At 40.7% G+C, this 18,879-nt stretch overlaps 1 protein-coding gene across 3 annotated transcripts in view; it reads left to right on the plus strand.

Annotated features, from left to right (window-relative positions):
- MYPN (myopalladin) overlaps positions 1–18,879 on the plus strand; it is a 109,250-nt gene that overhangs the window by 75,807 nt on the left and 14,564 nt on the right. For all 3 annotated transcript variants that reach the window (XR_006354972.1, XM_043987932.1, XM_043987933.1), the window contains exons 15-20: positions 8,131–8,352; positions 8,656–8,805; positions 10,000–10,079; positions 13,212–13,338; positions 15,685–15,892; positions 18,133–18,298. Coding sequence is in view for 2 of the 3 variants with exons in the window: in XM_043987932.1 (XP_043843867.1) it covers positions 8,131–8,352; positions 8,656–8,805; positions 10,000–10,079; positions 13,212–13,338; positions 15,685–15,892; positions 18,133–18,298 (953 nt within the window). In the remaining variant the exon portion in view is untranslated. The remainder of the gene's footprint in view (positions 1–8,130; positions 8,353–8,655; positions 8,806–9,999; positions 10,080–13,211; positions 13,339–15,684; positions 15,893–18,132; positions 18,299–18,879) is intronic.

Here is an 18,879-nt window from a genome sequence, read left to right on the forward strand (position 1 = left end):
CACTTGACACTTACTAGCTGTGTGACCCTGGGCAAGTCACTTAACCCCAATTGCCTCACACACACCCCCCCCAAAAGTGCTTATCTTGTGGTTTTGGTCACTGGTTTCTTTCTTTCTTTCTTTCTTTTTTTTTAAGTGAGGCAATTCAGGTTAAGTGACTTGCCCAGGGTCACACAGCTAGTAAGTGTTAAGTGTCTGAGGCCGGATTTGAACTCAGGTACTCCTGACTCCAGGGCCGGTGCTCTATCCACTGTGACACCTAGCTGCCCCCGCTGGTTTCTTTTTCTGAAAAAAAAAATTATTATGTTAATTTCCCAATATATCCCTCCCAGAGAGCCATCTTTTATAACAAAGAATAAAAAAAGAAAGAGGAAGAAGAACAGTTCTACCAAATCAAAGAACACATCATCCTCATCATAGTTAGCATTTATATTGCATTTTAAAGTTTGCAAAACATTTTACAGATATCTCATTTGATCCTCACAACAACCCTGCAAGGTAGGTGCTGTTATTATCCTCATTTTACAGATGAGGAAACTGAGACAGAGAGAGGTTAAGTGACTTCCTCGGAGTCACATATCTAGTATGTGTCTGAGGCTGGATTTGACCTTTATTGTGTACTTTGTCTTCCCATGTTTTCCTGTATTTGTAGCCCTCATTTCTTTTTTGTTTGTTTGTTTGGGGTTTTTTGCTTTTTTTTTTTTGTTTTGTGGGGCAATTGGGGTTAAGTGACTTTCCCAGGGTCACACAGCTAGTAAGTGTCAAGTGTCTGAGGCCGGATTTGAACTCAGGTACTCCTGAATCCAGGGCTGGTTCTTTATCCACTGTGCTACCTAGCTGCCCCTCTAGCCCTCATTTCTTACAGGTGAATAGTATTCTATTACCTTTCCCAATCGATGGGTAGCTATCTTGCTTTGAGTTCTTTTACACTACAAAAAGTGCTGCTGTAAAAAATGTTATCATATATAAGACATGAAAAAAGTGTGCCATCTTTGTCTTCCCTGGGCTGTGTGTCTGGCAGGGGGATCTCTGTGTCCAAGAGAATGGATGTTCTAGTCATTTTCTTTTTAAAATTCCAAATCACTTTCCAAAGGAGTTGGACAAATTTGCAGTTTCCCCAACAATGCATAGGCATCCCTGTCCTTCTGAAGCTCTTTCAGCATTGCCTGTTTCTGTCTTTTGTCATCTTGCCATTTTGCTGGATGTACAGAGAAGCCTAAGAATTATTTTGAGTTGCTCATCTCTTGTTATTAGTAATCTGGAGGAGAATCTTTCATACACTTATCAACAGCTTGTGATTCTTCTGTTTATCACCTTTGACCACTTAACCACCGGGGAATGATAGAGAGGAAGAGGAGGAGGGAGAGGAAGAAGAGAGGGAAAGAAGGGAGAAACAGAGAAACAGAGACACACACAGACAGAATTATTTTCTAGGGCAGGAATGACAACCAGCCATTCTACTCAATGAGCATATGCCTAGTGACTGGTGGCATGTGAGATGGGAGATGTGGAGATGTAGAGGCAGGCACTGGTGCAGAGTCAGTCCAAGCCACCCCACTTTTTAACCTTGCTTGACCTTTGGGGACGTGGGCAGCCAGCTGTTAGGAGAGGGCAGTTAGCATGTGCACTCATCCCATCTCTTTAGCCCTCATCCCATCCCCCTGTGAGGCTGTCATAGGGGAGGAGCTGAGGTGACACTAATCCCATCTCCTCATGGAATCCAGATTGTTTTACCCTTACATGGAAATTGCTTTGGGTGCTAATAAAGTCTTTTGGTCTTCTCTCCCAAGTTTGCCTTATTGACCAGAGCTAAGCCTGCACCAAGATTTCTTATAACACTGGAAAAAAACTTTAAGACCATAAAATTCAATCTCATTTTACAGATAAGGAAACTGAGGCCTAGAGAGAGGAAAGTGACTTGCTCAAGGTTATGCAAAGGATCATAGTTGAATCTGCTCTTCCCTCGCTCTCCCTTCCCGTGTAGTGTAAACCTTTTACCTGTGCTAGAGATATTTCTAAATGCAGGCTGGTCAAGGGAATGAAGACAACCATAATTGCTCTTTCTAGCATTTCCAGTCTACAAAAAGCACCCTGGGTATCTATCCCCTTTCATTTTCTGATGTCATCTCTTCACCTCCAGGTGAAACAGGAAAAAGAAACTCTTAAGTGGTGGTATCACAACCCTCCATGATAATCATGCATGTGGGAAGCTTTTGCAATAGAACTCCCCCTCCCCACCCACCCTCCACCATCAGTTTTCCTACCAGTTATCTTTCTCTGGTTTGGTTTTCTTCTATCCGAACAGAAGTCCCAATTCCTATTTCTCTCCGGACTAATAACTTCAATATGTAGAAGGAAAAATAAAATGTAGGTTCAGTTGTTGCCATAGCAAAAAGCCATTTGCTCTCTGATCTTGAACAGCTTCTTTTCTGGAGACCCTGGCCCTTTTTCTGCCATTGCTGTTTAAAGATTCAGTACTGTCCTTAGTCATCAGTTTAAGAGGTTTTCAAGGGTGATTTTGCTTTCTGCCTGGCAAGCTGGACTCTAGAACCTAATGCCCATGAGGTAAAGGTTCACTTTAACCATATCCCAATGGGATGAACTCTTTTCTCTGAAGCTCTTAACAAGATCTTAAGCAAAAGTGCCCTTGTGTATTCTGTATTAGACCAGTTCTCTGTTGTTGTTTTCTTCTGTTGAATGTGTGTAACCTTAAAAGGAAACTGATTTATATACATTTTCCTACCTCTTCTGGCCCTTCACAAATCTGCTTATCAAATAAATGAACAGAGGACTTTTTCACTTGATTTTCACATTATGATTTTTTTTTTTAGGTTTGTCTTCAAGATACAGTTTTATACCTAAACAGCTTGAATTCTCTTTAATTTCTTTTTTTTTTATAACCCCAGCAATGTTGCGCCAATGTGCCTGCTCTTCCATAGCCTCTTCTTTATTGTCCCTTTTTTTCCTCAGCTTTGCAAATCTTATGTCTGTGGGGTAAAGCATCAGAGTTATTTTAATTTTAATTTTTCTTTTTGTTCATGATTTTTTTTTTCATATTGTTAGAAACGCAGCTAACAGCTCAAATACTGTTGTGCAGCTCTAGTGTTAGCAGTCCTAGTGTTGCAGCTCAAATGTTGGCAGCTCTAGCGTTGCTAGCAGGTCGCCGCTCAAAGAATTCAAGCTGGCAGCAGTTGGTGGGTGAAGGCTTCTTTATTCATCTTAGGGAAGATGGGCACGCTTCTGAATGTGCTGGAGAGTGCACTGAAAGTGAGGTCCCTCACCTCTATTTATACCCCTCAAGGGGCCCCCTCTCATCAATCACATTAAGGTATTTTACTGTTCCTCATTTACATACCACTGCCTATCAACATAGGGCATAACAATAACAACCAATCAGATTGTACCGAGTGGACCAATCACAGTGCTAGAAACTAGTCAGGTGGTACCAGTTGAACAATCAGATTTTACAAACTACAAACCAGGCCTCAACCTATTCTGGGCAAGAGTGGCAGCTCCTCCTCACAACAATATTGTGTTTACTATATAACTCTTCAAGAAAGAAAATCTGACTTGGGGTTTGACCAATCAGATTGTGGCACTAGGCTCCAACCCTATGCTGGAGTAAGAATGTCCCCATTCCCCACTAAACAGTGCTTGTGTAATCAAAACCTTTCAAAACAAAACAAAACTCAAGTTGGGGCTTGAGCTCCAAGTCACATGGGGATCACCTCCAGCGCAGCAAAGTGAACTCCCACAAAACCCAGACCCTTCTTCAGGCCCTTTTCCAGCCTAAGGCCCAGGAGCTTCAGTTCCTCAGAGTCCCATGTGCTGAGAGGCCCCCTGCTGGGAGGTTTGGGGCCACAAAGCTGTAGGGCCTGAAACCAGACTCACTCTCTGCCTTTAGGGATCTGAGAAGAGTCCAAATGTGGTCTTTTCTCTCAATATGGTGGTTGATAACTTGAGAGGCAGTATCATATAATGGACAGAGAAGCCAGGAACACCTGTGTTCATGTTCTGCCCTATACTAATGAAATCACAGGTCTAGCCCCTGTCCCTGACACTGCTGATAACTTTCTTTTCTTGTTTTTGGAGAACTGAATGTTCGTGTCCTTTGACCATTTTTGCACGGGGGAAACTTGTTTTTATATATTTGAATTAATTCCCTATATCTTCCAGATATTAGACCTTTATAGTGCTTATTTCATTTCCAGAAGATAGACTGATAAACTACTTGGAAATTTTACATAGAGGTTTCTGGCATGAATGTAACAAATGATGCCAGGTTTGTGAAATAAATGGCAAGCTCTCTGGTTTTCCTTCACCCTACAATATTTCTGGAAGAGTCTTTCATTAGGCATTATTTAAAACATGGCTCTTTTAAAAATTGCTTAAAATTGTTGAATAGATGCAAAATTATACTTTCCATACCTGAGTATGCTTCTCATGTAACATCCCACTTTATTCCTAGCTGTGTGAAGTAAGCAAAAGGATAAATGTTTTCTTCTATTTTATAAATAGAGCAATTAAATCATAGTCACATGGTCTGTGTCAAAACTAGGCCTGGAGCCCTGTTTTTCTATATCCAGGTTTGTGGTCATTTTCCTTGAAATTGTTCTATCCCCTCAACTTTTATGACATTACTTCTCTTTCCCCTTCCTCTACAATGCTGATCTTTCTATTTCAGAGATTTGTTTCCTCCCTTCTACCCCGGCCTCAACACATTTAGACCTGTGTGCAAGCCATGTCATTTAGGGCTCTCAGAGAAAGAGAAAGAGAACCTTACAAAAACACAAGCATATCTTTAGCACACAATCTCATTGACTTTATATCATTACCACCCCCAATACTCATAATTATTCTATGTCTAGATGTACCCACCTGCCTAACTCAGGCCAAAGTAGGTCTTTTTCTTTCATTTATTCAGACAGTTGGCTGCTTTGTCCAACTGACCTGGAAATATAGAAATTGAAGAAAACACTCAAAATGACTTCATAATCCTTTACTACAAAGTTAACCTATGGCTGAAATCAAGAATTAGTAACAGGAGTTTTAAAAATGAGCTGGTCCCTTTCTATCTGAAGATCTATGCCTTATATCCATCTCATATCCATACAGAGGCTTGTAATAATCATAGTTGGTGTTTTTGTTGAACTTAAAGGTTTTCAGGACACTTTACATCATTATTTTTTTTAATTTTTTTTTTGTTTTTACATCATGGTCATTTCTAAAAACCCCAAGCCCTATATTATCCCTTTCTAAAAGGTCAATTATAGAAATTTCCTCAGATTGTGGCTTGAGCCATGCATATAAGTAACAAAACTCCACCAAATCCATGACAGGCAACTAAGATTCCGGTTTTCATGGAATCCTTGATGATGATATAATTTGGGGGGAAATGTTAAGAAACAGGGCATGACATAGAACAGTCTTTATCATGGTGTCTGTTGTGCTATATAAAAAAGACAACCTCCGACCCCCACCACTGCCGCCACCCCTTGGAAAAGGATAGATGGATGGATGGAAAGATGTTTCAGACAATTAAGAGAATATGTTGTGGCGAACTTTTGAAGTAAAGAAGAAAGAAACATTTGTCTAAAGTGGTTTTATCTGAAGCAACTAACAGATAAAAAAGAGCTTTTCACATTTGGAGATCATGTAATACTCAGGCTTTCCCTTGATAATATTATACTTAGGAGGGGCTTCTAGGTGGCACAGCAGATAGAGGACTGGCCCTGAAGTTGTGAGAACTTGAATTCAAATCCCACCTCAGACACTTACTAGCTGTGTGACTCTGGGCAAGTCACTTAACCTCAATTGCCTTAAACATCTCCAGTTGTCTTGATATATATCTTGCCAGTGGACCCAGATGGCTCTGGAGGAGAGAGTGAGGTTGGTGACCTTGCACAGCCCTCCCTCACTTAAAATCCAAGTCACTGCAGATCATGACATCACCCTGATATCATGGTCCTCTTCAAGAATGAAAGACAAATAATAACAACAACTTAGGTGCCTTCATCCCATATATATGAGATTGGGTAATCAGAACAATTGCTACTTCTCTTATTGGCTTCTCATTTTAGTGAACAGGTGCAAGATTTCAGTAGAGGAGAATTTGTTTCCTTCCTTCCTACATTCCTTTCTTCATTATCTTTTTAAAAATTAATTTAATTTTTTTTCTAGTTTCTCTCTCTCGCCTCCCTCTTTTGTCCTTTTCATCTTTAAAAAAAATTTCTTTGGGATATAGGCCTAGTACTGGTATTAATTTGGGGGGTATAGTTACTAATTGGTTTCCAGAATAGCTGGACCAGTTCACAGCTCTACCAGTTGGGCACCCACTGTGTCTTTTCTCACAGCCCCTCAACATTTGTGATTTTCCTTTTTTGTCAACTTTGCCAATCTGACAAATATCAAGTATAATTCTGGAGTTACCTTAATTTTTATTTCGTACTGCACAGAAATATTCCATTATATCCATGCACCACAGTTTGTTTAACCATTCCTCAGTCAATAGACATGTATTCTATTTCTAATTCTTTCCTATCACAAAAAGTGTTGCTATAAATATTTTGGCATATATAAGGACTTTCTTCTTACCAATAACCTCACTGGAGTGTATGCCTAGTAGGCTCTGGGTTCAGTTCATTTCAGTTTCTTTATATAATTCCAAATTGTTTTTCATAATGGTTGTGTGACTCCATCACAGATTCACTAATATGCCAATCTTCCCACTAACCTTCCAATGTTGATTATTCCTGTCTTTTATTATTTTTTCCAATTTGCAGGGTGCGAGGTGAAGCCTCTGGGTTGTTTTGTGTGGTTGTTAATAGCTTGTAATTCTTCTTTTGAGAACTGTTCATATACTTTGGCCACTTAGTTATTGGGGATCAGCTTTAATCATATATGTACACATGTGTCACACATGTGTGTAAATATGTTTGTATTGTAGTCTTTATGTCACATAGTCTCTAGGTTTGGTTATATGTGAATTTTTTCATATATTAGACATAGGAACATATATCTTGTAATATGTCGGTACTTTAAGTAGGCTGATGGTGGGAGAAAATTCCTAACAGTGTGAGCTGCCCAAGATTGGAATGGGTTGCCTCAAGAAGTAGTGAGTTCTCCCTCCTGGAGGTCTTCCAGAAGAAGTTGGACAATTATTTGTCACGTCTATTGTGGGGGAGATTCCTTTCACCTCTGGTTTGGACTGATGGTCACAGAGATTCCTTCCAGTTCTAAAACCCTGTAATCCTTATTGGGCTCTTCTGCTTATCCTCACAATGAACACTTCAAGAAGAGATGGCCAACTCTTTCATGAAATGGAATTTCTTATTGCCTTCTGGATCAGCATGAAACCAATCTATTAGTTACTTTTCCCACAGAGACCCTGTGAGTAATCTGTCCATTACTCTGCAGTTGATATATCCTGGTGTCATTTAGAGCAAGAATGCTAGTACTAATATGGTTCAGTAACTATGTTACAGTATCCATGTCCAATCTGTTTTCAAGTCATGTTGTTTTTCTGTCTTCAGACATCTCTCACATCTGCCCCCTTCTCTCCTCTGACACTGCAACCCCCTGGTCCAGTGAAGGGAGGGGAGGAGAGTTCAGTCTTGGAAATGTTGAGTTTAATAACTCTATGGGACAGCCAGTTTGAGATATCTACCAGGGAACTGGATATAGGTATTTAAGAACACTTCATAAGGCTTCAGAACAGACTATTCCTCTGAAATTGGGTCGTTTTTTGCACATAGTAATGATTTTATTTCACCTTCAATCTATACCACCACCCCCCTCAATCCCTCCATACAGCTGGGAATCTCATTAGGGATTCATGTCCCAGAGCAAAAGTCAGTATTCTGTAAGTTTGGGTGGGAGGAGTGGTGCTGGAACCCTCCCCCTGGCCTTCCAGCATGACTCCTGAGGGTCCAAAGTGGGAGAGAAGGCCTGGGATTTCCATGAAATTGTAGTGGCTAACTTAGATTTTCTTAACCAATGGGGGCTTCATTCTAAAGAACATTGACATAAGGACATAGCATCTTCGGTATGCACATCTCTAAATCATGCAGACAGTTTCCTTTGTGTTCAGGGAATAATCTTTAGATCGAAACCAGTTTGCTTTTTTAACAGGAGTACAAGATTTCAAGCTTTGAGCAGAGGCTAATGAATGAAATAGAGTTCCGTTTAGAACGTACCCCTGTGGATGAATCCGATGAGGAAATCCAGCATGATGAAATCCCTACAGGCAAATGCATAGCTCCCATCTTTGACAAGAGACTCAAGCATTTCCGGGTCACAGAAGGCTCTCCAGTGACATTCACCTGCAAAATTGTTGGGATACCTGTTCCAAAGGTAAGGGAACGTTCATCCATCAGAAAGAAATCTTGCTTCCTGAAGCTTATAACCAGCCAGACTCTGAAAATAAGGGCAGAAAATAGGGCAGTCACAAGGGGGTGGGAGCATACATACATATATATAAAACAAAACTGGCATATTTTAATGTTTGGCATTTTATCGAATCCATATTCTATACACTTATTTTAAGAGATTGGCCATTTGTATGGAGATGATAATTGCCTCCTTAGGGTCCTTGAACTCACCTTACCATTCTCCCCAGGCATCAAAGGATGTATTTTTTGTTCTCTCTCTCTTCAGGTTTATTGGTTCAAGGATGGAAAACAAATTTCTAAAAGAAACGAACACTGCAAGATGAAGAGAGGGGGGGATGGGACATGTTCTCTGCACATTGACTCAACCACCAGCAATGATGATGGAAACTACACAATCATGGCTGCCAACCCACAGGTAGAGACTTTCAAGCAGTTCTTCAATCCCTGAGCCAAAGTCGGGTACTTTGATTCTCTTGAACATAGAGAGGGAAAGGTGTTTATTTCATTTCGAGGGAAACCTTCAAAACTGCCTAGTTATCCAGCACAAATTAGAAAAAGGAAGGCGAACACCATGGCTTCGTGTGACTCGTGTGAAAGATCCTACCTCATTACAAGACCAGCTCTCCATTACCATTCTCCTCCGGCTTCTCCAGTGAGTGAGGAACAAGTTGCTTGACCCTTGTGTGGGTTTTTATCTCATTTGATCCTTACAGCAATGCTATGAAGAAAATGCTATATCCATCCATCCATATATACATCCATACGCATGTAATGCCTATAGAGAAGGTGTTATCTATATGTTTAATATACTATATTATACATTTTAGATATAAACATATACAGTGATACATATATACCTAATTACTGTTATCACTCTTTTATAGCTGAGGAATCTGAGGCTCAGAGAAGAGAAGTCGTTAACTAGTAGGCATCTGAGGCAGGATTGAAACTCAAATCCCTCCTAATTCCAGGCTCCATGCTTTTTCCAACACATCCTGCTACTTTTCCTTCTACTGTTACTTATTTACTATATTCCCTCTATGTTAGTTGGATAAAATCTTGGATGTGCCAGTTCTTTGAGTTAATTGAAAAAAAAATTCCATAAAACGATCATAATAATATATTTGTTTTTACTCTTCAAAGAATGAATGATCAAACTATTTGGCCAGAATAACTGAACTTCTACCAGATTACATGACAACCATGTAAATGATCTTATAGTTGCTCAACTCTTACTAGAAGAAGAAATGTAGAGAGGCTACAAAATATTGTTCCCAATGTTGTTTACAGATTTGACCTGTGTGTTTCTTTAGGCTGAAATTTGTTTTAAAGAGGAGAGCAATCTATAGCTAGGTAGGGAAGGCCAAGAACCTGGCTATGCTGTGACTGTCTAATAGCCATAATGTGGGTGGCAGGATAATGACAATTAGATCTTTTTCTAAGGACAAAAGTGTTAGGAAGAGCTCTTCATAAGCATATTGCAGCATTTTCATTTCCCCAAAACAATTAATGAAATCTAAACTAAATAGCCCCAAGCCATATAGAAGACAACCAGGTACAGCACGGCCCTAATTTTCATTAGTGTGCTCATTCATTCTCTCTTTCTTAGGGGAGAATTAGCTGTTCTGGACACTTGATGGTACAGAGTTTGCCCTTGCGTGGTCGACTTACACCAACTCATTCTCACAGGTAAGCGAAATGATCAAGCTATAACTCACATCTGCCCCTCTTTTAAAAAAATATATAACACATTTTTAAAGGGATGCTGCAAAACTTTTGAAGCACTAAGTAATACATACATAGTATGTAAAATATGCCCTTTCAGCTGGCTCATCTTCAGAACGAGAGACGACAAAACATTTTAATGATTGATTATGGCAACCCAGACTCACTATTTAGGGCCATCTTATAAAAATGATTCAGATCAAAAGTCTAGAGCCCAGCTTCCTCCAGAAGGTTGGAGCCACAAACAACAAACAACAGAGCCTCTATCGGTGCCACAAAGTCATAGCAGAACATGTCACAACTGCCGACACAGAGTGAATTAATATGACTTATCAGAGAAACAAAAATAGTGACCCACATTTCAGATACTTCACATCCTGCATTTTACCACCCTTGCAACCATAACTTTACAAAAAAGTATTATGATTTGTCTGTCCTCTCCAGTTTATGTTTGTGAACCATTTTGTTTTTTAAAAATGATCTGTCATAATTTACAGGCATAATTAATTTAATTACTCACCGGGCCTAGAAAGTACAGCTGCCTTGTCCCAGGTAGTAAATAGGGCTTCTCCTTTGGCTCTTGTTTGGAGATTTGGAATGAATGCTGATTTATTTATTTTGAACAAGTACAACTGTTGAAAGCTGGAGCTAAGAGAGTGATGGCATTTAACCCAGAATGCCTTCTGAGAAAAGGAGCCAGGAGCTGGTTTATCGAGTGACAGATCTCTTAAGATCACCCTATTGCATCACTGGAGACACACTTAGCACTTTGTCTGTGATCCTAACCCCGTATCAGGTTTTCTCTTACTTGTTTATAGTCCAGCACAGTAAAATATTCCCTTTGAGCCCTATAATGAACCTCTTAGGGTGCCGCCATACTTGAATGACCTGTGTTTCATCAGTGGATGTATTCCTTCCGCTAACTTGGACCATACAGTATTCCTTTGTCCTTTGCTGGCCAACCTTCTGGGGAGGAGTCTTCAGACTTCCCTGGGCTGATCCTATAAGAACACACACACACACATACACACACACACACACACTCACACCATCACCAGGGCCACACATTAACATTTGTTGATTCTTTGCTGGATTGTGCTCTCATCCTTGTAGGATGCCCTTAACTGCACAAATTCAAACCAAGACACATGGTCTCATCTCTGCCTTTCTTGTCTATCTTTCCATAGGTCCTCTGTAAAGGCTCTCTCTACCCATAGAAGGCTTTCTTCTAGGTCTTTGATATTTTGCAGATATTGGAACCCATTCCGCTCTTGTCTCTCACTCTTACTACATGACTAGCTTACCTCCTTTTCCAGCCAATCTTTTCTGCTTCATTTCTCCTGCAAGCTGCCACTGATGTTGCACTGCAATATGCCTGTGTCCAATACGTATCTTTACACTTTCCTTTGGAAAACCTGTGTCATAAGCTGGACAACATGCATTCTTCTTCATTCAGTTGGCTTTGACTGGATCTCTAAGCTAATCCTTTTAGTGCTTGTAGGTTTTATTGCAGAGGCCCTGTAGTGTTTTAGGATTTAATGCAATGATCACAATGTCATCAGCGAACAGGAGTGAGCTATGAGCAAGTTAAAAATGATAGAAAGAGTTCGAAAGTTATTTTTGATTCCTAAGTACTGAAAATAATGATAAATGGTGGTGGTGGTAGTGGTGGCAGCTGCTAAAAAGTAAGAGGATTGACAAAAGGTCCCAGAATACGTGATAAGTAGGTTAAAAACTCACTGAAATGCTTTTGGAACACACTTCATTTAACCAAGCAATAGTAAAGGCTAACATTTAATACATTCCACTGGATTTGTCAAACTTCCACCTAGAGCCAATGAAATAGCCAAGATTCAAGAGTGGAATCAAAAGGAACCCCCCATGGCTAACATACATAGGAGCTCAACCAATATGTCAACTAAGAAGCAGCAAACAAATGTCTTGTTCTTGCAGATACTTACAAATAAAAACTTAGGGTTTTATGATGGCAATTTGGGATTCGTCATCAGCACCACAAACTACAGATGGGTTATCCTTAAGGCAACTGAGCCTACAGATAAATGTTAATTATGGGAGGAAAGCATAGAAACTGTGCAGGTTGGGAAAATGTAGCACTTACTAAATATTTAGCAAGGCATGACATGGTGGCTAGAATTTTACTTCAGAAGCTCATCATTTTTCATAAACTCATACAATAGTCTTTATTCTACAAATACATATAGTAAAATATCCTTAACAATTCAACAAATGAGGGGCAGCTAGGTGGCTCAGTGGATAGAGCACCGGCCCTGGAGTCAGGAGTACCTGAGTTCAAATCCGGCCTCAGACACTTAATACTTACTAGCTGTGTGACCCTGGGCAAGTCACTTAACCCCAATTGCCTCACTAAAAACAAAACAAAACAATTCAACAGATGCTCTGTCCTGGAACTGGGGTTTTATCACAAACAAGACTTGACCTATTGATCCATAAAAATTTAAGAATAATGTCTTAATATATATTCCTATAACAAATACGCACAATCTTTAAGCTTCATAGAATGAAAAGCTTTCAAAATAAGGAGATCCAGTGGAAGGAGTAAAGACCATGCAGGAACCAAAAAGTTACCTGTTGTCCCCAGCATCCTGTCTGCCATTGGCACTGTCCTAAAGATGCTTGCAGCAAGCCCACAGAGGTTGAGCTTCCCCCCACCCACCCCCCACCACCTAATTTAGTTTTTTTGGTTGTTTTCTTTTTCCCCTCAGTGGGGCAATGAGGGTTAAGTGACTTGCCCAGTGTCTGAGGCCGGATTTGAACTCAGGTTCTTCTGAATCCAGGTTGGGTGCTTTATCCACTATACCACCTAGCTGCCCCCCACCCCCACCTAATTTAGTAAGGAAAAGTAAGTCATTTTATCAACCTATGCAATAGTCCACACAACACTAAATATAAGAGAATAGGAGCAGGATAGTTACTTGTCCACAGTCTGTTTTATCTGAACTCCATCAAAAAGCTGGGAAGAATAAGATAGTAACAATAATAACAAAGCTGGCATTTATATATCATTTTACCAAATACTTTAGTTACAGGACTGAAGTTGTGTTGTATTGATTACAGAGGGAGAACCCGGATGCAGGAGGGAGATAAAGAACCTTTACAGGAGCGATTTTTCAGGCCTCATTTCCTTCAGGCTCCTGGTGACATGGTTGCTCATGAGGGCCGGCTCTGTAGACTGGACTGTAAGGTAGGCCACATGTCCCTACTCTTTGGTCTAACCACCTTTGCTTTCCAGGGAGGGCAGAGGTACCATTTCTGTCTTTCCTTCAAATACTTCTAGGAAATGTGTCTCTTTTAAAAATTCATACCATATGAAAATACTCTACTAAGCCTCTGACGATTTATTCTCAGATCTACTGAAAGTGCATTTCTTAAGATATGAAAACTGACTGAGGAATGAATGGAGAGTGTCTTTGACTACAGACAGAACTGAACAATAGACCTCCTAGTACTGTTTGCTGGATCATCAGCCACATCCTCCCCTACCTGTGGGTGTTTCTCAAGGTTCTGTCATGATCCCTCTTCTCTTCTTCCTTGATATGTTTTCTCTTGGCAACCTCAACAACTCCCATGGTTTTAATTTTCAACACAATGAAGATTGTGATTCCCACCCTACTACTGGGAATTGACAAACACTAAGATTCCCAATGTACTTATTCAGCCCGACTCTCCCCTGAGCTTCAGTCCTACGTCACCAACAGCCGATTGCATATTTCGTAGTATATGTCCTGGAGACATCTTAAACTCAAGATGTCTAACCCTGATCTCATTATTTTTCCCTGCAAACCCTCCCCTCTTCAAAATGTCCTCATTTCTGGCAAAGGCACCACCATCTTTCCAGTTTCTCAGGTTTGTAATCCAGGCATTATCCTCATTTTTCACTCTCTCTCCCAGCAAATCTCATACCTAGGTCCAGGTTGTGTAGGGATTTAAAAAGTAAACAGAGGGAAGAATGCTTTATTTTAGAGGTAATAAGAAACCAGTGGAGTTGATTGGGTCACAAATCTAGGCTATACACTACTGTCTGTCATTTTCCTTACGCCCAGCTCCACTGGATATTACTCCTCTCTCACAGCCCATTATCCAGCTGTTCTGGTCTTCTCTTTCCTCCTAACTCACAACAACCCCACTCCCTCCCTTCTGCCTCCCATCATCCTCTCTCTTCCTTTAAGATACAGCTCAGACACCATCTTCCACTTCTTGCCTAACCCCTGAACTGCTAGTTCCCTACACAAACATAAAGTGAAAAGCAACACAGTGTGATAAAGCAGCAGTCCCAAGACCCAGGGATCAAAGAGTGGTGAAAAGAACACACGTGCAAAAATATTGATAGCAGCTCTTCCCATAGTAGCCCCATACTGGAAACTGAGGTACCCACCTCCTCAGAAATGGCCATGAATGTAATGGGCTACTAATATACCATAAGAAATGATGAAGGGGATGACTTCCAAGAAATATGGGAAGACTTGTCTGATCTAATGCTGACTGGACTGAAGAGAGCCAAGGAAACAATGTATATAGTAACAACATTATAATGACAAATAACTTTGAAAGACTTAAGAACTCTGATCCATGCAATGACCAGCCACAATTTTAGGGGACGAATGATGAAACATACTACTTACCTCCTGACTGAGAGGCAGATGCAGATTGAGACAGACGTATTTGAAGGAATTTGTTTTGCTTGAGTATGCATAGTTGTTATAAGGACTTCTTTTTCTTTTCTTTGTAAATGGAGGAAGTAAGAGAAGAAAAATAAATGCTTAATAAATGTTAAAATATTTTAAATGAAGCTAAAATCAGAGAGAGAGAGAGAGAGAGAGAGAGTTTTAATCTAGGATCCTGGAGACGTGGGTTACGGTTACAATCCCAGCACTGTCACTTTGGGTGAGTTACTTCACTTTTCTGAGTCTATTTCCTCTTCATAAAATGAACTAAATGATCTCTAAGATCCCTTTCCTTTCAGAAATGCCATGGTTCTATAAATAATGAATTAATGAATTCAATTAGTTGAATTGAAGCTAGATAGGACAGTGGATAGAAGGTGAGACTTGGAGTCGGGTAGGTGTGAGTTCAAATTCAGCCTCAGGCACTTACAAGCAATGAGAATAATAACAGCACCTACCTCCCAGAGTTGGTATAAAGATCAAATGAGATATTTGTAAAACACAATGTAAATGTTAACTGTGATGGTGGTGGTGGTGGTGAACAACTACTAATTACACCTGTAATTATTTGTAATCCAAGTTCATGAAATGGCATCTGTGTAATACATGACAAATTTTTAACTGATTCATTTAATCACATCTGCAGTTAGGAGAGAGGAATACAGTTCATGACAGCTGCTTCTCATTCCTTGTTGTAACAAGTCCAGGAGTACCCTAAGTAATGCCTTTTCATGCCCACACTACTCTGTAGCTCAAAGGTTTGTCCTCACTATTTTGTATTCAGTGAGGATAAAAAGGTTGAGCCACCTGATAAATTAGCTTGTTGTCAATCTGTCATTAGCCTCAGCTGTCTCGTTGTTTATTAGGTGAGTGGCTTACCACCCCCAGAACTGATGTGGTTGCTCAATGGTCAGCCAGTACTGCCAGACAGCACCCACAAGATGCTGATTAGAGAGACCGGAGTCCACTCTCTGCTTATTGACCCTCTTACCCAGAAGGATGCTGGAACCTACACGTGTGTTGCTACCAACAAAACTGGACAAAATTCATTCAGTCTAGAGCTCACGGTAGTAGGTAAGCTTTGTCACTCAGATGATTAATCTCACTTCCAGAGTATTCACTGGGGCTAATGCTATAGATGTGAGGCTGTGGTAGAATCCTATTGACCTCTGCCCCATGAGGCCCAAGCTCAGCCATGCCTTAACTCTATACAAACCCAGTAGTGAAGTCTGTGTTCCCATTCCACTCTCAGGTCTCTGGACATGAGCTAAAAGGCTAGGGCCTAGAACCTTGCATAAAGTTGATAATAAACAAATAGATGTTGAACAGATGAAATGAAACCTTATACTACTTTTTTGAGATGGGTGGGCAAGGACTATCATTTACCCTGACTTCAGATGAACTAGCCAAGTGAGTGGAAGTGAAGTTGGGAGTAAGTACTCAGATCAATAACACAGCCAGAATGAGCACTCACACTTTCTTACTCCCAGGCCCAGTATTTTCCTACTTTCGCTAGGACAGCAGTTCTCAAAATGATTGGTCTCCAGAAGGCCTCAAAGAGCTTTTGTTTATGTAGGTTCTATCAATATTTACTGTATTAGAAATTAAAATAAGCACATGTTTTTAATATTAATTTGTTCAAAAACAATAGCAAAAACCATTATATGTTAACATAAGTATCTCTTTATTAAAAGTAAGAGTATTGTGGGGCAGCTAGGTGGTGCAGTAGATAAAACACAGGCCCTGGATTTAGGAGGATCTGAGTTCAAATCCAGCCTCAGACACTTAACACTTACTAGCTGTGTGACCCTGGGCAAGTCACTTAACCCTCATTGCCCTGCAAAACAAAAACAAAACAAAACAAAAGCAAGAGTATTGTGGAGCAGCTAGGTGGCGCAGTGGATAGAGCACTGGCCTTGGAGTCAGGAGGACCTGAGTTCAAATCCGGCCTCAGACACTTGACACTTACTAGCTGTGTGACCCTGGGCAAGTCACTTAACCCCCCCATAGCCCCGCCAAAAAAAATAATAAAATAATGTTAAAAGAGTATTTTCCAAAACAAAAAAAATTAGTGAGAAGTGGAATTGTTTTACCTAATTTTGCAAATCTATTTAAAATCTGACTTCATAGAAGACTGCTGAATTCTCATCTCTGCCGATAATGTCTTAGTATCATCATGAAAATAGTTTTGATTTCACTGACCTCCTGAAAAGGTCTAGAGGTCTCTGAAGCACCCTTTGAGAACTGCTGCTTTAGGGAAGGCCGTCTTAAAGGAGAAAATAACAGTTCTGGAATTCAAGGTCAGCTCTTCTTTTTTCTATTTGCTGCCCTCCTAGAAAAGAGCAACTGAAAAGGAGGAACTCAGATGCTTAAAGGTTGCTTTGATAGACATGCCCTCACCATGTGTGCCTAATGCTACTTGGCTAAGATGTCAGCTGCCTGAGTAGGGAACTTGTCTGTCCTACCAAGAGCATCCATTTAGGAAACAATTTTAGTGTTTTAAAAAATAAGGAACTCCCTCAGAAAATAAGTTCAATTGAAAAGTGGCTGCTTTGCTTTTTATTAGATATGGGTTTTCAAAATTGAGTGTTGTAAAAGAAATAGGCAGCTAGGTGACTCAGTGGATAGAGTACTGGACTCATTTTCCTGAGTTCAAATCTGGCCTCAGAACTTACAGCTATGTGATCCTAGGCAAGTCACTGACCCTGTTTGCCTCACTTTCCTCATCTGTAAAATGAGCTGAAGAAGGAAATGTTAAGCCACTCCAGTATCTTTGCCAAGAAAAGTCCAAGTGGGGTCATGAAGAGGGAAGGGACTGGGGCCTCATAGTACCCTAACACAATTCTGTCAGTGTGGTAGAGAGAAGCAATAAATACCCATTGAATGAATGTATAATAACTCCTTGGTGTTGCATCTTTTTTTTTCCTCACAGAAGGTATAGTTAACTGAATGAGTGAGAATTCCCTGTACTCTTTAATTTTTTTTTTATTTTTGGTGAGGCAGTTGGGGTTAAGTGACTTGCCCAGGGTCACCCAGCTAGTAAGTGTCAAGTGTCTGAGGCCAGATTTGAACTCAGGTACTCCTGAATCCAGGGCCAGTGCTCTATCTACTGCGCCACCTAGCTGCCCCTACTCTTTAATTTTTTAAACTATTTTAATGTGTATCAAAGCAAGTATTCCTTATTATAGATGTACAAAGTGCCAGAGGAATGGCCGAGGGGGTAGGTGTACAGAGAACTGTGCATCCATCCATAGACTTAAGACAGAGACATTTGTCCTCATTTGTCAGAAGATAACGCTACTTCTCTTATCTAGCCAAAGAAGTGAAGAAAGCACCGGTGTTCCTAGAGAAACTACAGAACAGCGGTGTGCCTGAAGGCCATCCTGTCCGGCTCGAGTGCCGCGTGGTGGGCATGCCGCCCCCAGTGTTCTACTGGAAGAAAGACAATGAGACCATCCCTTTCACCAGAGAAAGAGTCAGGTACAGTACAGTGGCCTCTGAGGCTAATGTCAGACTGGGTGCCTTCTCTGAGATCAATCCCATTCCTGCGGTCGGCCTTTGACAGTGTCCTCACTGCTGCTGTTTAGAATGCCATTGGGCTGCCTGGGGAGCTGAGGAGGCCCGCTGGGATCCACAGGGTAGAATGCAGATTGTCCTCAGTCTCTTAAATGTCTGATTAAGAGCTTGGGACTTCAGACAAATATGGAACCTGTAGCACCACTTTCCACTGCTTGACTTGCTTGGCAAGATGTCCAGAAGAATTTGGACTGTATTAGGAACTTAGGACCAGAAGTGACCTTAGCAATCTTGGTCCATTCCCCCGTTTGAAGAGAAAAGAAAACGTACACCCAGAGATATAAAGCAAGGGCTTCAGTAAACAACTTGATTTCACCTCTCACATGGTTCATTTTCCCCCAATAGCCAAGCAGACACAGGCAGTAGTCTGTGAATAGTCAGGATGTAGCTAGTACATGTTCAGTCAGGAAAACATGGACTACCTGTCCACACACACACACACACACACACACACACACACACACACACACACACACACGTGTGGG

Source organism: Dromiciops gliroides, chromosome 2 (genome assembly GCF_019393635.1).
Source record: "Dromiciops gliroides isolate mDroGli1 chromosome 2, mDroGli1.pri, whole genome shotgun sequence".
Lineage (NCBI taxonomy): Eukaryota > Metazoa > Chordata > Mammalia > Microbiotheria > Microbiotheriidae > Dromiciops > Dromiciops gliroides.